The sequence below is a fragment of the Molossus molossus genome, unplaced genomic scaffold (genome assembly GCF_014108415.1).
Source record: "Molossus molossus isolate mMolMol1 unplaced genomic scaffold, mMolMol1.p scaffold_m16_p_5, whole genome shotgun sequence".
In the NCBI taxonomy this organism is placed as follows: domain Eukaryota; kingdom Metazoa; phylum Chordata; class Mammalia; order Chiroptera; family Molossidae; genus Molossus; species Molossus molossus.
This window is the reverse complement of record NW_023425388.1, coordinates 82,782,551-82,800,604: the sequence shown is the minus strand read 5'-3', so window position 1 is coordinate 82,800,604 and position 18,054 is coordinate 82,782,551. Positions and strand designations below refer to the sequence as shown.

General features: G+C 36.1%; 1 protein-coding gene across 1 annotated transcript in view; it reads left to right on the top strand.

The window, feature by feature from the left end:
• Window positions 1-18,054, top strand: part of ZPLD1 (zona pellucida like domain containing 1) — a 61,374-nt gene that overhangs the window by 6,515 nt on the left and 36,805 nt on the right. Inside the window, exon 2 of the mRNA XM_036243721.1 lies at window positions 16,240-16,353. Within this exon, the coding sequence (XP_036099614.1) occupies window positions 16,248-16,353 (106 nt within the window). The 5' untranslated portion in view covers window positions 16,240-16,247. The remainder of the gene's footprint in view (window positions 1-16,239; window positions 16,354-18,054) is intronic.

Below are 18,054 nucleotides of genomic sequence, written 5' to 3'. Positions count from 1 at the left end.
TTTTGTGTGTGTGTGTGTGTGTGTGTGTGTGTGTGTGTGTGTGTGGTACGTGCCCCTAGCGGGAACTAAACCTGGGACTCTCTGGTCCACAGGCCAATGCTCAATTGCTGAGCCAGACTGGACAGGGTTCTAACCCTTTGTTTATTCAACAAATAGTTACTATCTTTTTTATACAAAGAGATGGATTTTTTTTTTTTTTTTCATCTGTCAGAAAACAGAAAGGAAAAGGAAGTTCTGTTGCAATTCTCTGTGGTTGTTCATAACATTGTACCAGCAAGCAAAAGAGAATACACTATGGTTACAAATTGTCTTCTCCGTGGCCTCTTGAATATTTTCCTTTGCATCTCTCTTTCTGCCATCAGTGTAATCTTTGTGAAACAAAAATTTTCTTCTTAATTTTCTCCTGCAATTCACAAACTTCCTTGAACAAGTATCTTTTGCTTCTAATTCCTTGACATAAATTTATAATAAACATCCACCTCAGACATAAACAAATAAATAATCCAGTAGACACTGTGATCTAACTTTGAGTCATTCCTCAGAACATTAGAAATATTTTTTCTCTCAACGTTATACTTGTGGGTAGTTCAGTCTGGGAATGCTATTTTTCTTTTCCTTGCTTCCTCCCAAAACATGTTTGTGGGTAGGGACATTGAGCCCATGGGTACCATGCTGCCATCATATTCTAAACAAGGTTTTATTTATTAATTTTTTTACTATAACTCACAGTCTCATATTTTACACTGTGATCTAGTATACATATCCCAAATATGCACACACAGCACTATTACATTTTACAAAAATATTCCATTCATTCTAAATATACCATCCTATTCTATTTCATGAGAGATGCTGTTCTTGACCTACTACACTATTATCCTAGCACAATAATTATTTCAAAGAAAGTATTCTAATCTAAACCCATGATTTTCAGCAGGGTCTATTGGGTGTAGCATCCTCCCAAGGGGCTCAGTAAAATTCTCAGGGGTGTGCAGATCGTTTGAAAACAAAGCTGTTCTTTATTCCATTGCTTTGAGTTGTGTTTAGTAAAGAGAGTTAATTTAGTTATATTTTAAAATATAATATATAGGAGAAAATGAGATTGTTTTGTTTATTTCAAAGACCTAATCCCTACTCTTTAAGTCATATATATATATATATATATATATATATATATATATATATATATTTTCATGGAGTCATCTCATGAATGAACCTAACTAAACACCCACTGAAATTCACTCAGCAGTTAATTATATATTGCTGGGTGACACTTTTATATAAATCTGTGGGTCAGAGACATTTTATTTTTTGTCAAGATAAGCCTTGGTTTTTATACTGTTCTTTTTATATTAAAAAACTAATGTTAACATTACTGCAGGTGTCCCCCTTTTTCTAACCCTTTGCCCACCTCTACCCACCCCCTCCCACTCCCCTGGCCTTCACTAAAATTTGTCTATGTCCATGGGGTGTGCATACATGTTCTTTAGCTAATATCTCCACCTTATTTAACAAGTCATCCTCATGCCCTTATCAAAATCAAATAAAATAAACTCTCTAGAAAAGATGGGATTCCCCAATGCCTATAAACATCAATGTTCAAATTTTCTAAAGGCTTTGATGCACTAGTTATGATACAGCGTTGTCTGCAATCTCACCCACAATAGTGTGTCCTTCTGCTCACTTCTTTCCCTACTTGCCTCTTTCCCTTGGGCACTTACCTTGACTGAGATCCACTGTAAGGACAGCTTACCTTGCCTACTGTGGCCTATAGCCATCTCTAGAGCTCGCCTGGTGCTTTGCATCCCAGAGATCATTTGGCTTATGACACAGGAGCTAAAAAGTTGTGTCTGGAGTTACATTTTATATTCCTAACTCTGGCTATTGCAGGGTTATGATTTTGTTAGAATTATGTTCATCTTACCCAAGACATAAAAGCTCATAAGCTATCTTTTAGGACATGGTAACTTTCCTCTCCTCTATAACTCTCATTCTCCAATGTCTTGAACCATTGGCTTTGATCCTATAAATAAGCAAGCCTGATTTCTGCTTCTTTTCCCCTAACTCTACTAGATAAAGGATGAAATGTCTTTTAAAAAGGTTCTACAACTAAGTCTACTTTGTTACAGTTATTAAGTCATTTAGATCATGTAGATTCTTTAGTAATTTAGATATGTATGCTATTTTATGGATAACAAGAGGATCTTAGAGAGGCAGAGTGAGTTATTTTAGGTACCAGTTAGAATAAGTCACCTATGTGTCACTTGATTTAGAGTTTTTATAATGGTAAATTTCAAATATACATGTTATAATAGTAACATGAGCTTTGATATTTTGCCATAGTTCCTACACACACATGCACACACACATACACACACACACACACACACACAAACATATACTTTTGATGGATTATTTTAAAACAAAAATATTGCTGCTATTTGAATTAATGTTTAATTCTTTCCTTTTAATTATTGATTTTCAGAGTAAAGATTTGATGTAATGAACACTTCTGGTGATCTATAAATGGTCAATTTATTTCGTAAAATAGAAACAATTATTATGGTGCTAATTGAAATGTTTAAATAAAAGTATTTAAATTTTATTTTCTCCCTGATTTGAACAGCAGTTCTTAGGTAATGCATTTATATGTATGCTACTTGACCCAAATGGCTAAGACTTTTGTGGAACTGATTTCATCATGCCCCAGAGTATCCTATTTTGTGTATGTAATTTTGTTGTTCAGCAAAAGCTAAGTTGGAGATATTAGAAATTATTTCAGGACCTGCTTTTGGTTATATTTTTCATATTATTTATAACAAGTTTGCACTAATTGGGAAAATATTTAGCTGCTTGGAGTAAATTCACACACCTAAAAGCAAAGGCAGCCTTGTTGGCTTCAGTGTGTTTCTCAGAGTGGTACCATGAAGGCTAATATCATACCCACCAAACAGCTCAACAAGTAATAATAATAAAGACATGCACACTAATGAGAACAGAAGTGGAAATGTATTTGAGGCAGAACAAAGTGCTGTTTTAAATTACTAGCAGCCTATTTTATTCTGTGATTATTGCTTCCTAAAGGCCTTTGAAACCTTTGAGAAACAAACAAAAATGTAGATGCAAGGGGGAAAAAATAAAAGTATAAAACCAATAATAACTTATATCTGTTTCTTTCATCTAATTTTAACTTTGTCAGTTTTGTCTGTGGAAGGACAAAGCCATCCAGAAGTGGAAGCGTTATAGACCTCCTTTACCACCACCGAGATTAGGCTGTGGGCCGGCTTACTGATTTTATTTCTTACTAAATGATGAGAGACGATACGAGGATGGTCCAGGTGCACCATTTGCCACCTCATCGATCGTCAAGGATAGGGCAAGAAAACGGTAGAGGATCTCTAAAGCCTCCTGATACAGTAAAGCCTAAATTCTGAAATGGAGGTGATTTTAGAAAGAGGACCTTGGGGAATTTATCACTATTTTCTCCTGCAGTTATTAAAACGTCATGGTTTCATTGGCTTTTTATAGCTGGAAGTCATCTTAGTCATCTTCTAGTCAAACAGTTCATTTCACACATGAGGTAACTGTGAGTGAGGCACCTCATGTGACTTCCCCAGGACCACACAGATAATTCGTGATGGAACGAGAACCGACTGGGCCCAAGCCTCTGATTTCATTTATTCAAGGATATACTCATTTACATTGCAAAAATGTCATGTTGTATGAATTAATAGACCACATGAAAACAAAAATATCTCAGTGAGCCTCTAAGAAGGTGTTGGGAGGCCCAGCCTAAAGTTTATGATGGTAAAGCAGTGTTTTTTCCTATGATATCTTTCATTACCCGGAGGTCATAAAGATACTCTCCTACATTAACTTCTGGAAGTTTTAATGTTGTTAATGTAGTTATTATGAAACTAAAGTGTTTCCCTTTTGACAAACAACTTTTTAAGAATAGAAACTTGTATTCAGAAATGTATATTCTGTGTATTTAGTGAAGTCATACCAAACTGGCATTTATCATCAACAAATTCAACTATATAATCTTGGGGGAAGGGGAGTAGAAATGCAATTAATTAAGCATTATGTGTAGTGTTCCTGTTATTCCAGTCAATGAATTGATTGATGACTCCATGTAAATGTGAGATAGACCACATCAAACGGCTACCCTTCAGCTGATCTTGGTTCCCCTGTACCTCTGAGTGTAAGCATCTCAGCACATGGTGGATGATTTTAGTGTGTACAGATGTGAATTCTGTGGCTAACATCGCTTCTGAGGCATAACAACTGCACATTCTGTGATTAATGTGCACTTTTCTTGATGCTCTATATTGAATAATTGAAAAATTCATTCTAATGTTTTTAAGGATTAATATTCAATGAAAGCTGTAAGTAACCAATCCTAGCTATTTTTAAAGATTTTAAGTTTAAATTCTTACTTTTTGTCTATAAGTCTAGTAAACTTTAACAATTATTTTTAATGGGTCTTTGAATAATATTTGATTTTATATGTAGAAGTAGTTAATGTTCTGAAAGGAAATCAAATATACTAAAATTTTATTAAGGAAAGTTTAATATGTTTGAATGAGTTTAATGATCTGTTATAATAAGCCATCTCAAGTACTGCTTACAAATAAAAAATAGATTTTAAATTTGTTTAATCTATATTTTTATAAATATCTCAATATTACATGTAATCTTCCTGGCATTAAAAGTCTAGATTTCACACATCTTAAATAAGAATAAAAAGTTTAACCTGTTAGTCAAATTCTCTAACATACTTGAATTACTGAAAATACCAATACACATAGATTCTTTAGCACTAAAAACAAATGATTCTCTAATTTTTTATTATCTTAAATGCCTCTATTTCTGAGGTAAAGAGTTGCTAACACACTTGAAAAACAGTTATCTTCTAAGCTAACTCAATTACTTAGCCAGATCTTTTGACTGGGACAATGGGTAGATTCTTGTTTTTAAGCATCATGCAATATCACTTGATTTATCGCCTATACAAGAACGAGGTGAATTAGAGAAGAGGTTGGTCCTATTGTTGTTACCCCACAGAATTCATCCAGCCCATAAAACCTACAGTTCTAACGTTCTTTTGATTCATGTTATACATGACCGGTTCTTTTCTCTATGATCCCAACCATGAAGGTTTTAATATTTGATTACGTTTTGCATTTTATTGACTCTTAAGATATTTAAATGAATTTTATCCAGCTTTAAATATTTCTTGTTTTGACAAAATCTTATATTTTTTCACATTCTTTTGGTCTGGTAGGACCAAAAAATTCTTATGGATGTAAAATGATATCAGAGCAGTGAGATTTCCTATGTTATGAAAGACTGAAGAGATATAACATTCCAAATGCAATGAATAAATCTTCGCATTTAATCATATTATCATCTTGGTCTCTTTTTTTGGATCCTGGATTGTGGGAAAAAATAAACAAACAGGTATCATATATATTTTTAAGTAAATTGAGGAAATCTGAATATGCAAAATATATTAGATATTATGAATTGATTATAATCTTGAATTTGGTAATGGTATTGTAGTTATGTAGAGAACATCCTTTTTATGAGATGTGTGCTAAAATATTAAGGATCAAAATATCTAAAACTTAACACCAAATGATTTGAAAATGATCATCACCACAACCACAGATGGATGGATGGATAAAAAAAAAATAAGACAAAAATATGAGAAAAATAACATCTGATTGGAATCTCCACATTTCAAGGCTGTGTTAGATGCTGTGGTGGCCTCGGCTTCTGAGAATGCAACCCTGATAATACAGATCTCATCTCCAAAGATAGCGATCTATTCAACAGTGAGAGGAAAAACTATCTGTGAAGAGCTCACTGATCATGGATATCTCAGGACAGGGTTTTGTACATGAAGTTTATTTGTATCATGGATGCACCCAAATGAAGTTTTTATTATTTCTCATTAAATGAACTCCAATTATGCAAGAGACTGCTTTGTGCCCATGGCAGCAAACATCCAATCTTGCCATTTTAAGGTAATTCTGGTTTAGAATTTAGTCACTGCGAGTTTGAAATTTAATTTCTTTGGTGTTAAATATTCAGTCATAGTCAAAATTCACCATCCCCCTTCTTCTCACCTCTTCATGTTCCCTGTGTGAAAAGGGAGGGTAGAGAGATAGTATAGTGTGAGTTTAAGAGCCAGATTACCTGGGTTCAGATGTTACCTCTGCCTCTTCATAGGTGAGGTACATAGAGTCAACCACTTAACTTCTCTGTGCTTCAATTTCCTCACATGTAAAACAGGAACAATTATAGTACCTATTTTATAATGATAACTAAAAGGTAACATTGATAACTATTTTTAATAGTTATCAATAATAATTACATAAATAATAGATTATAAAATGTATGTAAATGAAATAAAAAATTGTACTAATCATTTTATATATTAGCTACTTCAAAAAAGTGATTGTCCTGGCATTGGTGAGGGTATTTGGTTCATTTATTATCTTGTGGTCCTAACTGGGATAACTCTTATCTGATCAGTCTTTTAGTAGCATCACTGCCCTTGCTGTATCTACCATAGTTGGCATCATTTATGACTTTTTTCCTCAAAATTGATGAAGGCACAGTGATTTGTTCTATCTTTTGCCAGTGACGATATCTTTTCCTTTATGATTGTAATCTCTTACTGGTGCTGTGGAACCCAGAGTTTCTGATACGTGTCCCTACTGTCCCTGGCTCTGGGCCATCCACCTTGCAGCTCTCCACCACCTACTGGCTTCCCAAAAAGGTATGACACATCTTGAGTTTTAACTATCTTCTCTATCTCTCTTGAAGGATTCCAAAAGCTTTTTAAGGTATCTCCAAGCCAGACAAGTGACTGTAAGAAAACTCTTTCAAGCCTTCCATTTTTCAAGATTTGACCTATCACCATAGGCACTCAGTTCTGAATTCCAAATGTTGTCACAGTCACTCTGACCAACACATCCCGCCAGATTGCAGACAAGAAGCCAGGCATGTGTTCCCTTTGCTTTTATACTCCATGTATCTGCCTAGATATTTTTATCTGAAGTGGGGAGCAGAAAGAAAACCCCACATCAAAATCTAAACACTCTTGCTTTTCCGTCTCCTCTCCAAGCTCCTTCCCATGGAGTTGAGCATTTCATTTATGACATATCCTGTCTCACATCTTCTCAGTGGGTTTTAGTGCAGACTCAGTGCTCAGATCTCCAAGCCTGGCTCTTCAAGTTAAAGCCCAGGTATTGTAGAGCCAAATATCTATTTTGTGTCCAGCAGGCAAAAACCAAGAATTTTTTAATGCTATTTTCTGTACTTTGAGTTTAAAATAAAGATATTTGGAAGACAAAATTAGGCGATATTTTTTTTCCACATGGATTCTATTCTTATCTTCCTTAAGGGGTGGGGCAACAGAAATGATCAGGGGAAAACAGTGAAAATATTATTCTCTTATTCATGCATCTCACATAAAGGTAGGAAATTTAAGAAATTTGGCTAATTTTGAGTATATGAGTTAGCTGTAGATCCTAACTGTTTAATAAGATGCTATACACCTGATTGTGTTAGACATGTTCACTTGTCGGTACATATTACATTTATTTATTTATTTATTTATTTATTTATTTATTATCCTCACTCAAGGACATTTTTGCATTTATCTTTAGACAGAGTGGGAGGGAGAGAGGGAGGAAGAGAGAGAGAGAAACATTGACGTGAGAGAGACACATCGACTGGTTGCCACCCACATGACCCCAACCAGGGCTGGGGATGAACTGCAACTGAGGTACGTGCCCTTAGCGGGAACCAAATCCAGGACTCTCTGGTCCATGGGCTGATGCTCTAACCACTGAGAAAACTGTCCGGGGCATATTACATTTATATAAGACTCTCTGTGATAAGCAACAGGGGCTTGTCCTTGTGACTTAAAATAAGATTGCTATACTGCCTCTTACTATGTGTTTCATCTTTTATAATATTTCAGTTTCTATACAGAAAAATTAGGCCCCTTGAATTTGGCCCTAATCCGCTGTTTACCTAGTTGACCAAGACAACCTTGAGAGGCACCCTAGAGTCCTTTCTCTTACTCACTCTGCACTTAGAATTCAACACCAAGTCTTCTTATTTTCTGTTAAAAATAACATTCTAAATTACTTTACCCCACTCATGATATTACACTCCTAGTCCTTCACATAAAGGCCTTCAATTCCATTGAGGAAAAACAGTGTAGCACAGACAGGCTCCTTATCTGACCTTCAGGTTTTTGTCCTGGCCCTCTCCTCCTTGCTGTGCATCATGAACATCCTCTCAGATTTCACACACACACAAAGTAACTGTTCTTACATTTTAGGACCCATGGTTATGCAATGAGCTCTGCCTGGAATACTAACTTCCAGACTTCATCTAACTCAAATTAATCCTTTCATTCTTGTCAACTGTGGCACTTCTCAGAAGGTCTCTCATGACACCTCCCATCTAAATAAGATTCTACAGTTTACTTCCTTGAAGCAATGTTTACTTTTCTTTCATAGCACTTAGCAAATAAATTTTGTAAGTATATTTTTATATCTGTACTTACTAGTTTAATGACTATTTCTCTCTCTAGTTTGTAAACTCTGTAAGAGTAATGATCATGTTTGTTTGCTCATTACTGGAATGCTAGTGCCCTGAGTTTGATACTTAAAAACTGCCCAGTAAAAAATGTGGAATGAATAAATAATTGAATGAATTAACAGAACAATATAAAATAGTGGAGTATTAATAGATAGGTGCTCTTTTATTTTTAAGAAAGAGTCACCAAGATATGAACTTACTTTTCCATGATCATTATTGGTACCCATACAAATACCTTTGATGTTTTGGAAGTGGGCTGATCTTCAGCCAGAATATATCAGCATGGCATCCCTTCCATTGCTGATTCCTGTGTGTGGTGGCTCATAAATATTTTGTATATCACCTCTATTGAGAAAGAATTCTGAGATAATCATAGCAATAGTTAACTGTTAAATTAACTAAAAGGAAGTGGGTACTTAAGATAAATAGTTAAATCATTAATTTATTATTAATTTGTTATTGTATTTCATGAAAGGAGGAAGTCAACATACTAACGTCTTCAAAGCTGCTTCAGAAGGATAAAATATACATGTATCTTGAAAATGAACCTGGTGAATTATTATATAAAAGCTTTTAGAGTGATTTAGTTCAATCTCTCAGTAGCCCCAAAACTAAGGTGCTAGAATAAATGTTAAACTAAACACTGTAGATCATTTAAATGCTATAGATTACTCAAGAAAGCCCTGAACAGACAAACAAATGAGAAAGGCAGGCAAAGGGAAATAAATGAACATTCACTTTGTGTCAGAGAAAATTGGAGTAGGTTTTTCTCTTAGGAACAGCCTTTAGCATTCATATTTCCTTTTGGTATACATCAGCATCTTTAGAGTTATAAAACTTCTGAATGTCTTCTTGATGGCTAAACGTATTTTTTTTCTTTGTTTGAGGCATTATTCTGAACAGTACAGGCATGTTTTATTCTAGCAAGACAAGGACATGCTATGTTAAAGGATGTATATGTACATTATAATGGATATTTCTGATGAAAGTTTTATGTTTCCATTTTCCTTTGAAGATATATGCTGCCTCTAATGTTCAAGTGCAACACGGAAATAAAGAATATAAAGCTTCGGTGTACACACCCCATCAGAAAACGTTTCTTCATTAAACGTGTTCAGTCAGGGGTTTGCCGCACTTTAAAACTGGTGATTTTGGAGGGTGAGCTAATATGTCTTTTTTCTAGAGGCAAGATCATGTAGTGCCATGAGACTTAACTATGCAAGACAGTTGCCTACCTGTATAATTTGAATGCCTTTTTGCCCCAGACCTTACCTGGGTCCTGTTGGTTGCCTTGCAGGCTAGAGTAGGGCTTTATTCCTTTCATGTGAATTTTGATCTTCACTAAAATACATTTCTTCTCCTCCCCTTTCCTGGGAACTTTTAAATCTAATTTTAGTCATTGAAAGCCTCATAAGCTGTTTCTGATCTTTCCTGAAGAGCAGGCTTGGGCGGGTGATTCAAAAGCACCAGAAATGAGGTTGCGCCCCCTGTAGGGCAGGCAAGGCTGTAGCTAGCTGGTCAATAAATGCAGAGGAAGGCTGAGAATGAGCGGATTGGGGCTCTCACCGAAGCCGAACAGCCCATTCCACATTTCTCTGAATCTGCATGACAAGACAAGCAGATTTAAGTTAGTGGAAAAATGCATAAATCTTAGATTGATGATTAGACACTTGAAGAAATGCTATTGGGTTTGAGTGTTCTATTTTTTATCCTATCTGGAACAGTATGATACAGACTGGCCTATATGAAAGCAATAAAATTAAAGAAGTGTGAAATTTGATAAATTGTTGAGCCCAGTTGTTTTTCCAAAAGTTATTCCTCAAGAGTAGATAAAGGCACTTTGAACACATTCTCCTTTTTTCTCAGGTCACAGGGGTGCTATTTAATGAATTACATTTCTTGGGCACTAAGAGCCACCTTTATTCATTTGAAAAGGTTAATGTAGCTGCTTAAAGTATCCAAGATATTCCCAGAAAATAATTTATGCACTAAAAGCCTATTTTTTTTTAAATGTCTAAATAGAAAAAAGTGAAGTACGAGTTAAAGGCAAGTAGATGTGGTAGTTTGTAACTGTTTTTTTCTCCTTGAGTTTTACTTATATGGACTGATTTATATCTCTGGCCATCCTGTTCAAATTTTCACTGCTTCCTCCCCTTTACCCTGGAACTTCCTATCATTCTTTTTATTTTATTCTTTTCCATAGCCCTTGTCACGAATATACTCTGTACTTTGTTTATAGAGTTTGTTTTTATTTGATGCCTCTGCTAGAATGTAAGTTCTATGCAGATAAAATTTTTCTAATGGTACTTCCTCAGCTTCCCTGGTCAGTACCAGGCACATGTAAGCATTCAATAATAATTGATAAATAAATGTAGAGATAAATTGCTATTGATCGAATTTACTAAGTAATTGCCAAATTGCATTTGACTTCCTGTTATAAGAATCATTTTCTGGAAGACAGTGCCACTTAACAGTTGAGGGTGGTTTCTGGAGTCATTGTGCATTGAATCTTGAATCTAACACTGGTTGCCTGTTGAACCTTGGACAAGTTACTCCACATTTCTGTGCCTTAGCTTTCTCATTCCCAGGATTAGGATAGTAATTCACCTATCTCATGTCTAAAGTGCTTCATAAAAAAAAAAAAAAAAAGGGACATTCTGGTAAATTGTCAGCCCTTAACATTCACTGGTACTGCCATTAAATCACTTTGTGAAAAGAATAAATGAAATAGAGCCATGAGAATTATGTAGAAATTAAAAATATTTTGTCTCAACCATCTAAATCATTTCATTCACAGCATATTTAAGCATACATTATTAAAATGATTTACTTTCTGAAAATTAGCAGGACGTTAATTTTATTTATCTGACAAGTTCTAATTAAGTCAAGCAGTAGTGTAACAATTCCAAAGATCAGGCTTGGCTTTAAAGTCTGCTCTGCCATTTCTGAGGTATGTGGCCCTTCGTGAGTCAATAAACACCTTTAGGCTTCTGTTTCCTCATTCGTAACATGGGTAAAAATTAAATCTGTTAACAGTTGAATACTGAACATAGCACAGTGCCTGGCACATAGCAGATATCAATAAAAAGAAGATTAAAAAAGATCGGATATATAAAATCTAGAGAACTGTCTTTGTGACAGAACCGTTTTGTTTTACGTAAAACCGAGTGAGAATTGGGAGTGAATTTGTATTTTTCTGGCTCCAAGTTCAGTCTTAAAAAAATAAATTAGAGCCCTGGCTGGTTTGGCTCAGCGGTTAGAGCGTTGGCCCGTGGACCAGAGAGACCCGGGTTCAGGTTCCGCTAAGGGCACATACCTTAGTTGCAGTTCGTCCCTGGCCCCAGTTGGGGTTGTTTGGGTGGCAACCAGTCGATGTGCCTCTCTCACGTCAATGTTTCTCTCTCTCTCTTCCTCCCTTTCTTTCTCCCACTCTATTTGAAGGTAAATAAATAAGAAATTTATATTTTGGAAGAAGTTATTTTGAAAATTAAGTTTTATATGAGAAACATTGAGATATTTGACAGCAAATTACTTAGTGTCTCCTTTGTATTGCTGAGTATACAACACAGAGCCTTAGTACCAGATTAAGATATGTGCATGTCTCTTTTAACATCCACACTTCTAAATTCCTTAAAACTCGGTATGGTATAAACGGTCCTCCTCCTGCCCTATCCGCAGCAATTTTAATTTTTTTTTTCTTTATTAATTTTTAGAGAGAAAGGGAGAAAGACAGAGAGATAGAAACATCGATGAGAGAGAACATCGATTGGCCGCCTCTTGCATGCCCCATACTGGGGATTTGGCCCACAACCTGCGCGTGTGCCCTGACCAGGAATCAAACTGCCGACCTCTTGGTGCATGTGTCAATGCTCAACCACTGAGCCACACACACCGATAGCTGGGCTATCTTCATCAATTTTAACTGATGAAAATACTAAGTTAAGAAACATGTACAAAAACTTGGTGCACACATATTTTAAGGTCATTATTATTCAATTATCTATTATTAAAATGTTGGGATTTGGCTGCAGTAGGCAGTCTTGTACCAAAGTGGAGGTGTCGGTTCCTGCTCTCAGCTCCAGTGCAGGAGATGGAAAATGATTCTGAACCAGAGTTTTCTGGAGCTGCAGTGGAACAGCGTGCACCTCAGGTCACTCCACAGTGGACCACAGAAATCAGATTCTAATTGTGACATAAAGCTCAACTAACTTTTTTGAGCCAGGTCAGGACTGGGGTATGTATGTCTAAAACTGCACCCACCCAGGAGCTAGAGAGTCTATGCAAAGAGGACATTATGCTTTGAAGAGTGTAAAGAGTCTCAGCCTAGTCCCCACTTCCCAAGTAGTCCTATTTCAGAAAAAAACTTCAGGAACTGTGGCAAGTTAGCATCTGCAAGTCTGCTACTGTGAGTTGATGCTAAGATTTTCTATGTGCAGGGGAAATGATGGAGATAGGATTGGGAAGAAGAAGTTTGCAAGTTAATAGTTCATCATTTTGCTTTAACTTACAGATGCAATATAAAGAGCCTCCCAAAATCTTGAAAATGCCACAAACAATAGCAATGTTATAAGGAACCAAAATGTGGGTACTGCCTATACAAGACCTGTGGGCATCCTTTAAAAATGCCCTGCTCAACATATCTTTTTTTTTCCTTCTCACCTGAGGATATGCTTATTGATTTTAAAGAGAGAGGAAGAAAGATGAGAGAGAGAGAGAAACATCCATGTGAGAGAGAACATGGATCAGTTGCCTGGACCGGGGACTGAATCTATACCTTAGGTATGCGGTATGTGCCCCCTGATTGGGAATCAAACTGGCAACCTTTCTGGTGTATGGAATGATGCTCCAACAAACTGAACCACCCGGCCAGGGCTCAGTGTATCTTAATACTAAAATACAGATCAGTACAGATAACATTATAAATACAATAATGTGATTCAGCTAATCAGAACTGCCCTCAGTCCATGAGACACGTTTGTGTCAAGCAGTCCTGCTCCAGAGCATGAGGCTTTGCCAATGGAGCACAGGCTCTGTCACCATCCCTCTCCACTGGATGCCCTGTGCAGAGTACAAATGCACATCAAAGTGTGGTGGCCCTGAAACTTAAGTTTAATACCTTGTATGTCCATGCAATTTTGTGTTTAGATGATCATCTTGATCTTTAAATGACAACTTTAGAGATTGACTGAGGGGGGATTTGAATCCATATCTGTTGATTTCAAAATCAATGTATTTTCTGTTAAAGCAAGCTGCCTTCTACTGCTACCTTCTTTTCCTTAAAAATATTTATTAAGCGTTTTAATCTCCATGACAGGGCTGAAAGTTCTGTTCATCGTGGGAAGGGGAGAGGCATACCTCTTTTGGACAGCCTCAGATCGGATCTAAAGTGTAACACTAAGACTTACTATTGCTGTCAGCAGGCTCTTTCAAATCCCTTGAGTTTCTCATCCATTTTTGGTAAACACAGTTGTATTTAGTTTAGTCTATAGTAATAATTCTCACTCTTTTCACAATGAGGGCTTCCTTTCCCTTATGAAAATGATCATTTTCCCCCCTTATGCCCATGTTATAAAGTATATCTATTACATGTATTATATTCACTACATAAGAATTTGTTTATTCATTTTCACTTGAAAAGATCTATTAAAGAGTAATAATTTTAAAATCTAAAGAAAACAACAGATGATAAATGGCAACCAAAAAAAAAACCAAAACACTGAATTTATTTAGTGACAGATATTTAGGTCATTTGTGTAGCACACTCTGTTATCAGAAAGACCTGAAGTTGAATTTTAGTTTCTCTATTTTCTTCCAATGTCACTTAAACTTCCTAAGACTTCTTTTTCTTTTTCTGAAGTAATAATTCCAGGACCATCCAATTATGATAAGGTATATGAATGAGAGACTATAGATAAATGGTCTAGCATACAGTGCCTCCCATGTGTACAGTATATACTCAATAAGTGTTATTTTCCTCCTATGTGAGAATATAAAAGCTAGAAAGCATTTTAGAATAATACAATATCCCACCATTGGAAATTCCTAGGGGTGGGAGACATCTCTAGAGAGAAGACAACAGGGTAGGTAGGGTCTCAAGAGCACGCACGGTGAGAAGGGAGTGTCCCGGCTGAGATAGGTGGTGTGAGGTGGACTGTGCTCATCAGAAACAAGTCGCTCCTTTCCTGGTAGTCTTCCAAACTTCAGAAGAGCAGGGCTGACCTAATCTATCTGAAGTATCTTGCAGAGCTAGACCATGAAGTTGTAGGTGAGGCCAAGAGAGCCCATTTGTGTGAGCCTTTTGCTTAGGGACTGTCCTAGGGGAGCAGAACTAACCAGACAAGTGGCTATTCTCTCCAAAGTCACTAGGTTTGTGCCTGAGTAGTATGTCATAATGCTGAAGGAAGGAAGTGCCTGCTGAGTGGATATTTTTTTCAGACTATTTTTGAGTGTAACTCATGCCCGCCTTTCCCACATCCTCACCAAAGCGACGTCGTTCACCATGAACCTGTTATACTCAAATGATGATTCAAAGGCAAAATGTATTTCCTTCCTTTTGCTAAAGACTTGATTAATTATCCAAGGGCAGATCTTTAAGGACATCGAAAACATCGTTTTCTACCCCAAACCTCAAGCTTTTAAAGTGCACTAAACTATATGAGCCAACCATTTACAATTATATTTTCTTTTTTCTTTTTATGCATAAACCAAAACCACCAACCAAAAGATTTTTCTTTTCTTGTGTGAACAGACTATACTCTAAGAATAAGTTGGGTACTCCTGGAAGATGTTTAACTTGATCAAACCAATAAAAAGGCATTGAGGGGAAAAAATGTAAGCACTTCTGTGACTGGTGCTTAAGTATTAAAGTGAATTTATATTTGTTTATTCAACCCACATTGGGAACTTAAAAAATTACCTTCCATTACTTCTTTCTAAAAAATTCAAGGTGTTTATATGTCTGCATCAGTCTTGCCCACCAATGAACAATCATCAGAGGAACCACGATGTCATGCCGCAGGTAGCGCTTTTCTGTACTCCCTTAACTTTATTCCTGGGTTTCCTGACAAGGTGATATACAAACCATTGATTTGGAGAAGTCATTTTGGATTTCTTTGTCGAGGGGAAAATTTTCCTGACATTATTTGGTCACTGGGAGTATTGGAATTCTCTGAGAATCAAGTATAGAGTGTTAAATTTCTCTGCCTTTATGTATATTGGTATATTCAAGTGCAGAATTATCTCCAAATTGGTCAGCCTGCCTAACTATGTTGTTCTAATCAGCCAAATACTGGGTTTGAGTTTTTACCATTTATAACAAACAATTTTTCTTGTACAAATGTTACAACTTCTATCTTATCTCTTCTAGTACAAAAGCCTGGCTTTGTCACCCTTCACAAACTGAAGTCAAAGGATGAAAATAATTTTGAAATGTTGTGACCCAAATCTCTGCCTTGTTGCTAATAATTATTTCCCATGATCCTTGGGCCTTTATTGAGCTTTGACTGTGTGAATGTAGACTGCTTGTCTATCCTGCAGTGAGTTGAGATCTGCCTCAGTTTTTCTAAGTAGGATTGAAGGCTGGTGATGTCCACATAAGTAACTCTTTTCTAGGTTTGGCAATGGAAGGGATATGGTTGCTGTTGCTTCTAACAACTAGAGTGCTTCCGGGGTCTGCTCAGTTCAATGGCTACAACTGTGATGCCAACCTCCACAGTAGATTTCCTGGTAAGTCTCAGCCTAATCTTTTCTCTAATTATATCTGGAAAGAGTGATTATGTTTGAAAAGTAAATCATTTAAATACATATGAAAAATGGGGTGGGTACCCCTCTATATTAAGTGGATATTAACAAATGACAAAAGACATTTTTCTGGAGACATAAATTACATCCACATTAACATACAAAGTGTTCATCACAGTTAATATCATTATAATGGCCGCTCACAGATGTGAAAAATATTGGCTAGTGGGTGATAAAATTGGGAGAGGCTAATTTCATTCAAAATCTGACTAATTTATGCCTTTTTTCTTCATATGTTAATTCAGACTCTCAAAACTACTCATATGTGTTAATAGACTTATTAGGAATAACGCTTAATAAAATGATTGTGAGATTTTATGCAATACTCAAAAAATACTATTTCAATAAAATGTTGGTCACCACTAAAGTACAAGACCAGCTTCAGAGTGCATTTCACAGCAACCGATCATGATGGTGCCAGATGAGAGATTTTGACCATATAGATAGTCACGTCTCTCAGGTTCCAAAAATCTGCACTCACTGAGAAGTAAATTCAACAATTCCTTTAAGTCTTCATCATTTCATATCCAATAAAGTTATAGAACCACAGTTGAACATTTTCAAAATAACAGACAATCTGAAACTACTTTTTCGAGTCTGCCACGCAAACTGAAATACCTCCTGCCACATTTTACATTCTCCAAAGCTGCCCGCACTCCTTTTTCCAGAGCACACCAGGCAACAACACACATGTACAGAGTGGTCGTAGGTTGTTCCATAGTTGGTGTGAGATTTCTAGCTGATCTGCAAAGAGGTAATGGGGCATGTTCCAGAGTAAAGACCAAAGTGTGTAGGAATGTCTTCATGAGCCCAGACCTGGGATGCAGGTACTTGGCAGATTAAGAAAATATGGAGGTCGAGATAGAGAATGTCTGAAGGTAAATCCAGAAAAGTATGCAAAGGTAGGGTTGCTAATGGTTTTGAAAACCAGAAATGATTTTCTGTTTCTTTGATTGTGTTTTACATTTTTTTATTCTGGAAATTTCAAGCATATACAAAAGCAGAAATGAATAAAAAGAGCACTTATATGCATTATCAGCTTCATCAATTATCAGAATTTATAAATTTTGTTTTATCTTTCTGTCCTTCTTACTACCCCCATCACCGGAATATTTTTAAATAAACTCATAAGCATATATATATATATATATATATATATATATATAAAATATTCATAATGAAAAATAATTTAAAAATCACTACATTTGCCTGACCGGTGTGGCTCAGTGGTTGAGCATTGACCCATGTACCAAAAGGTCTCCAGTTTGATTCTTAGCCAGGGCACATGCCCAGGGTACAATAGTCACCTCCTGCATGCCCCCTACCATAACTTGGGCATGTGCCCTGGCCTGGAATTGAATCGGTGACCTCTTGGTGCATGGGTCAATCAATGCTCAACTACTGAGCCACACTGGCTGGGCAATGTGCACATGTAATAAACAACAATAATTCTTTAATATAATCTAACACTCAGATATTTTGCTTCTAAAACATCCACATTTGTTAATGTGAATCTTAAGTCTATTTTAATTTAAATACTTCCTCTGTCCTTTGCTTTTCTAAAATGCTATCTATCTCTAAGTAATTTGGTCATTTGTACAACTCTGACATTCTTGATCTGGTTGA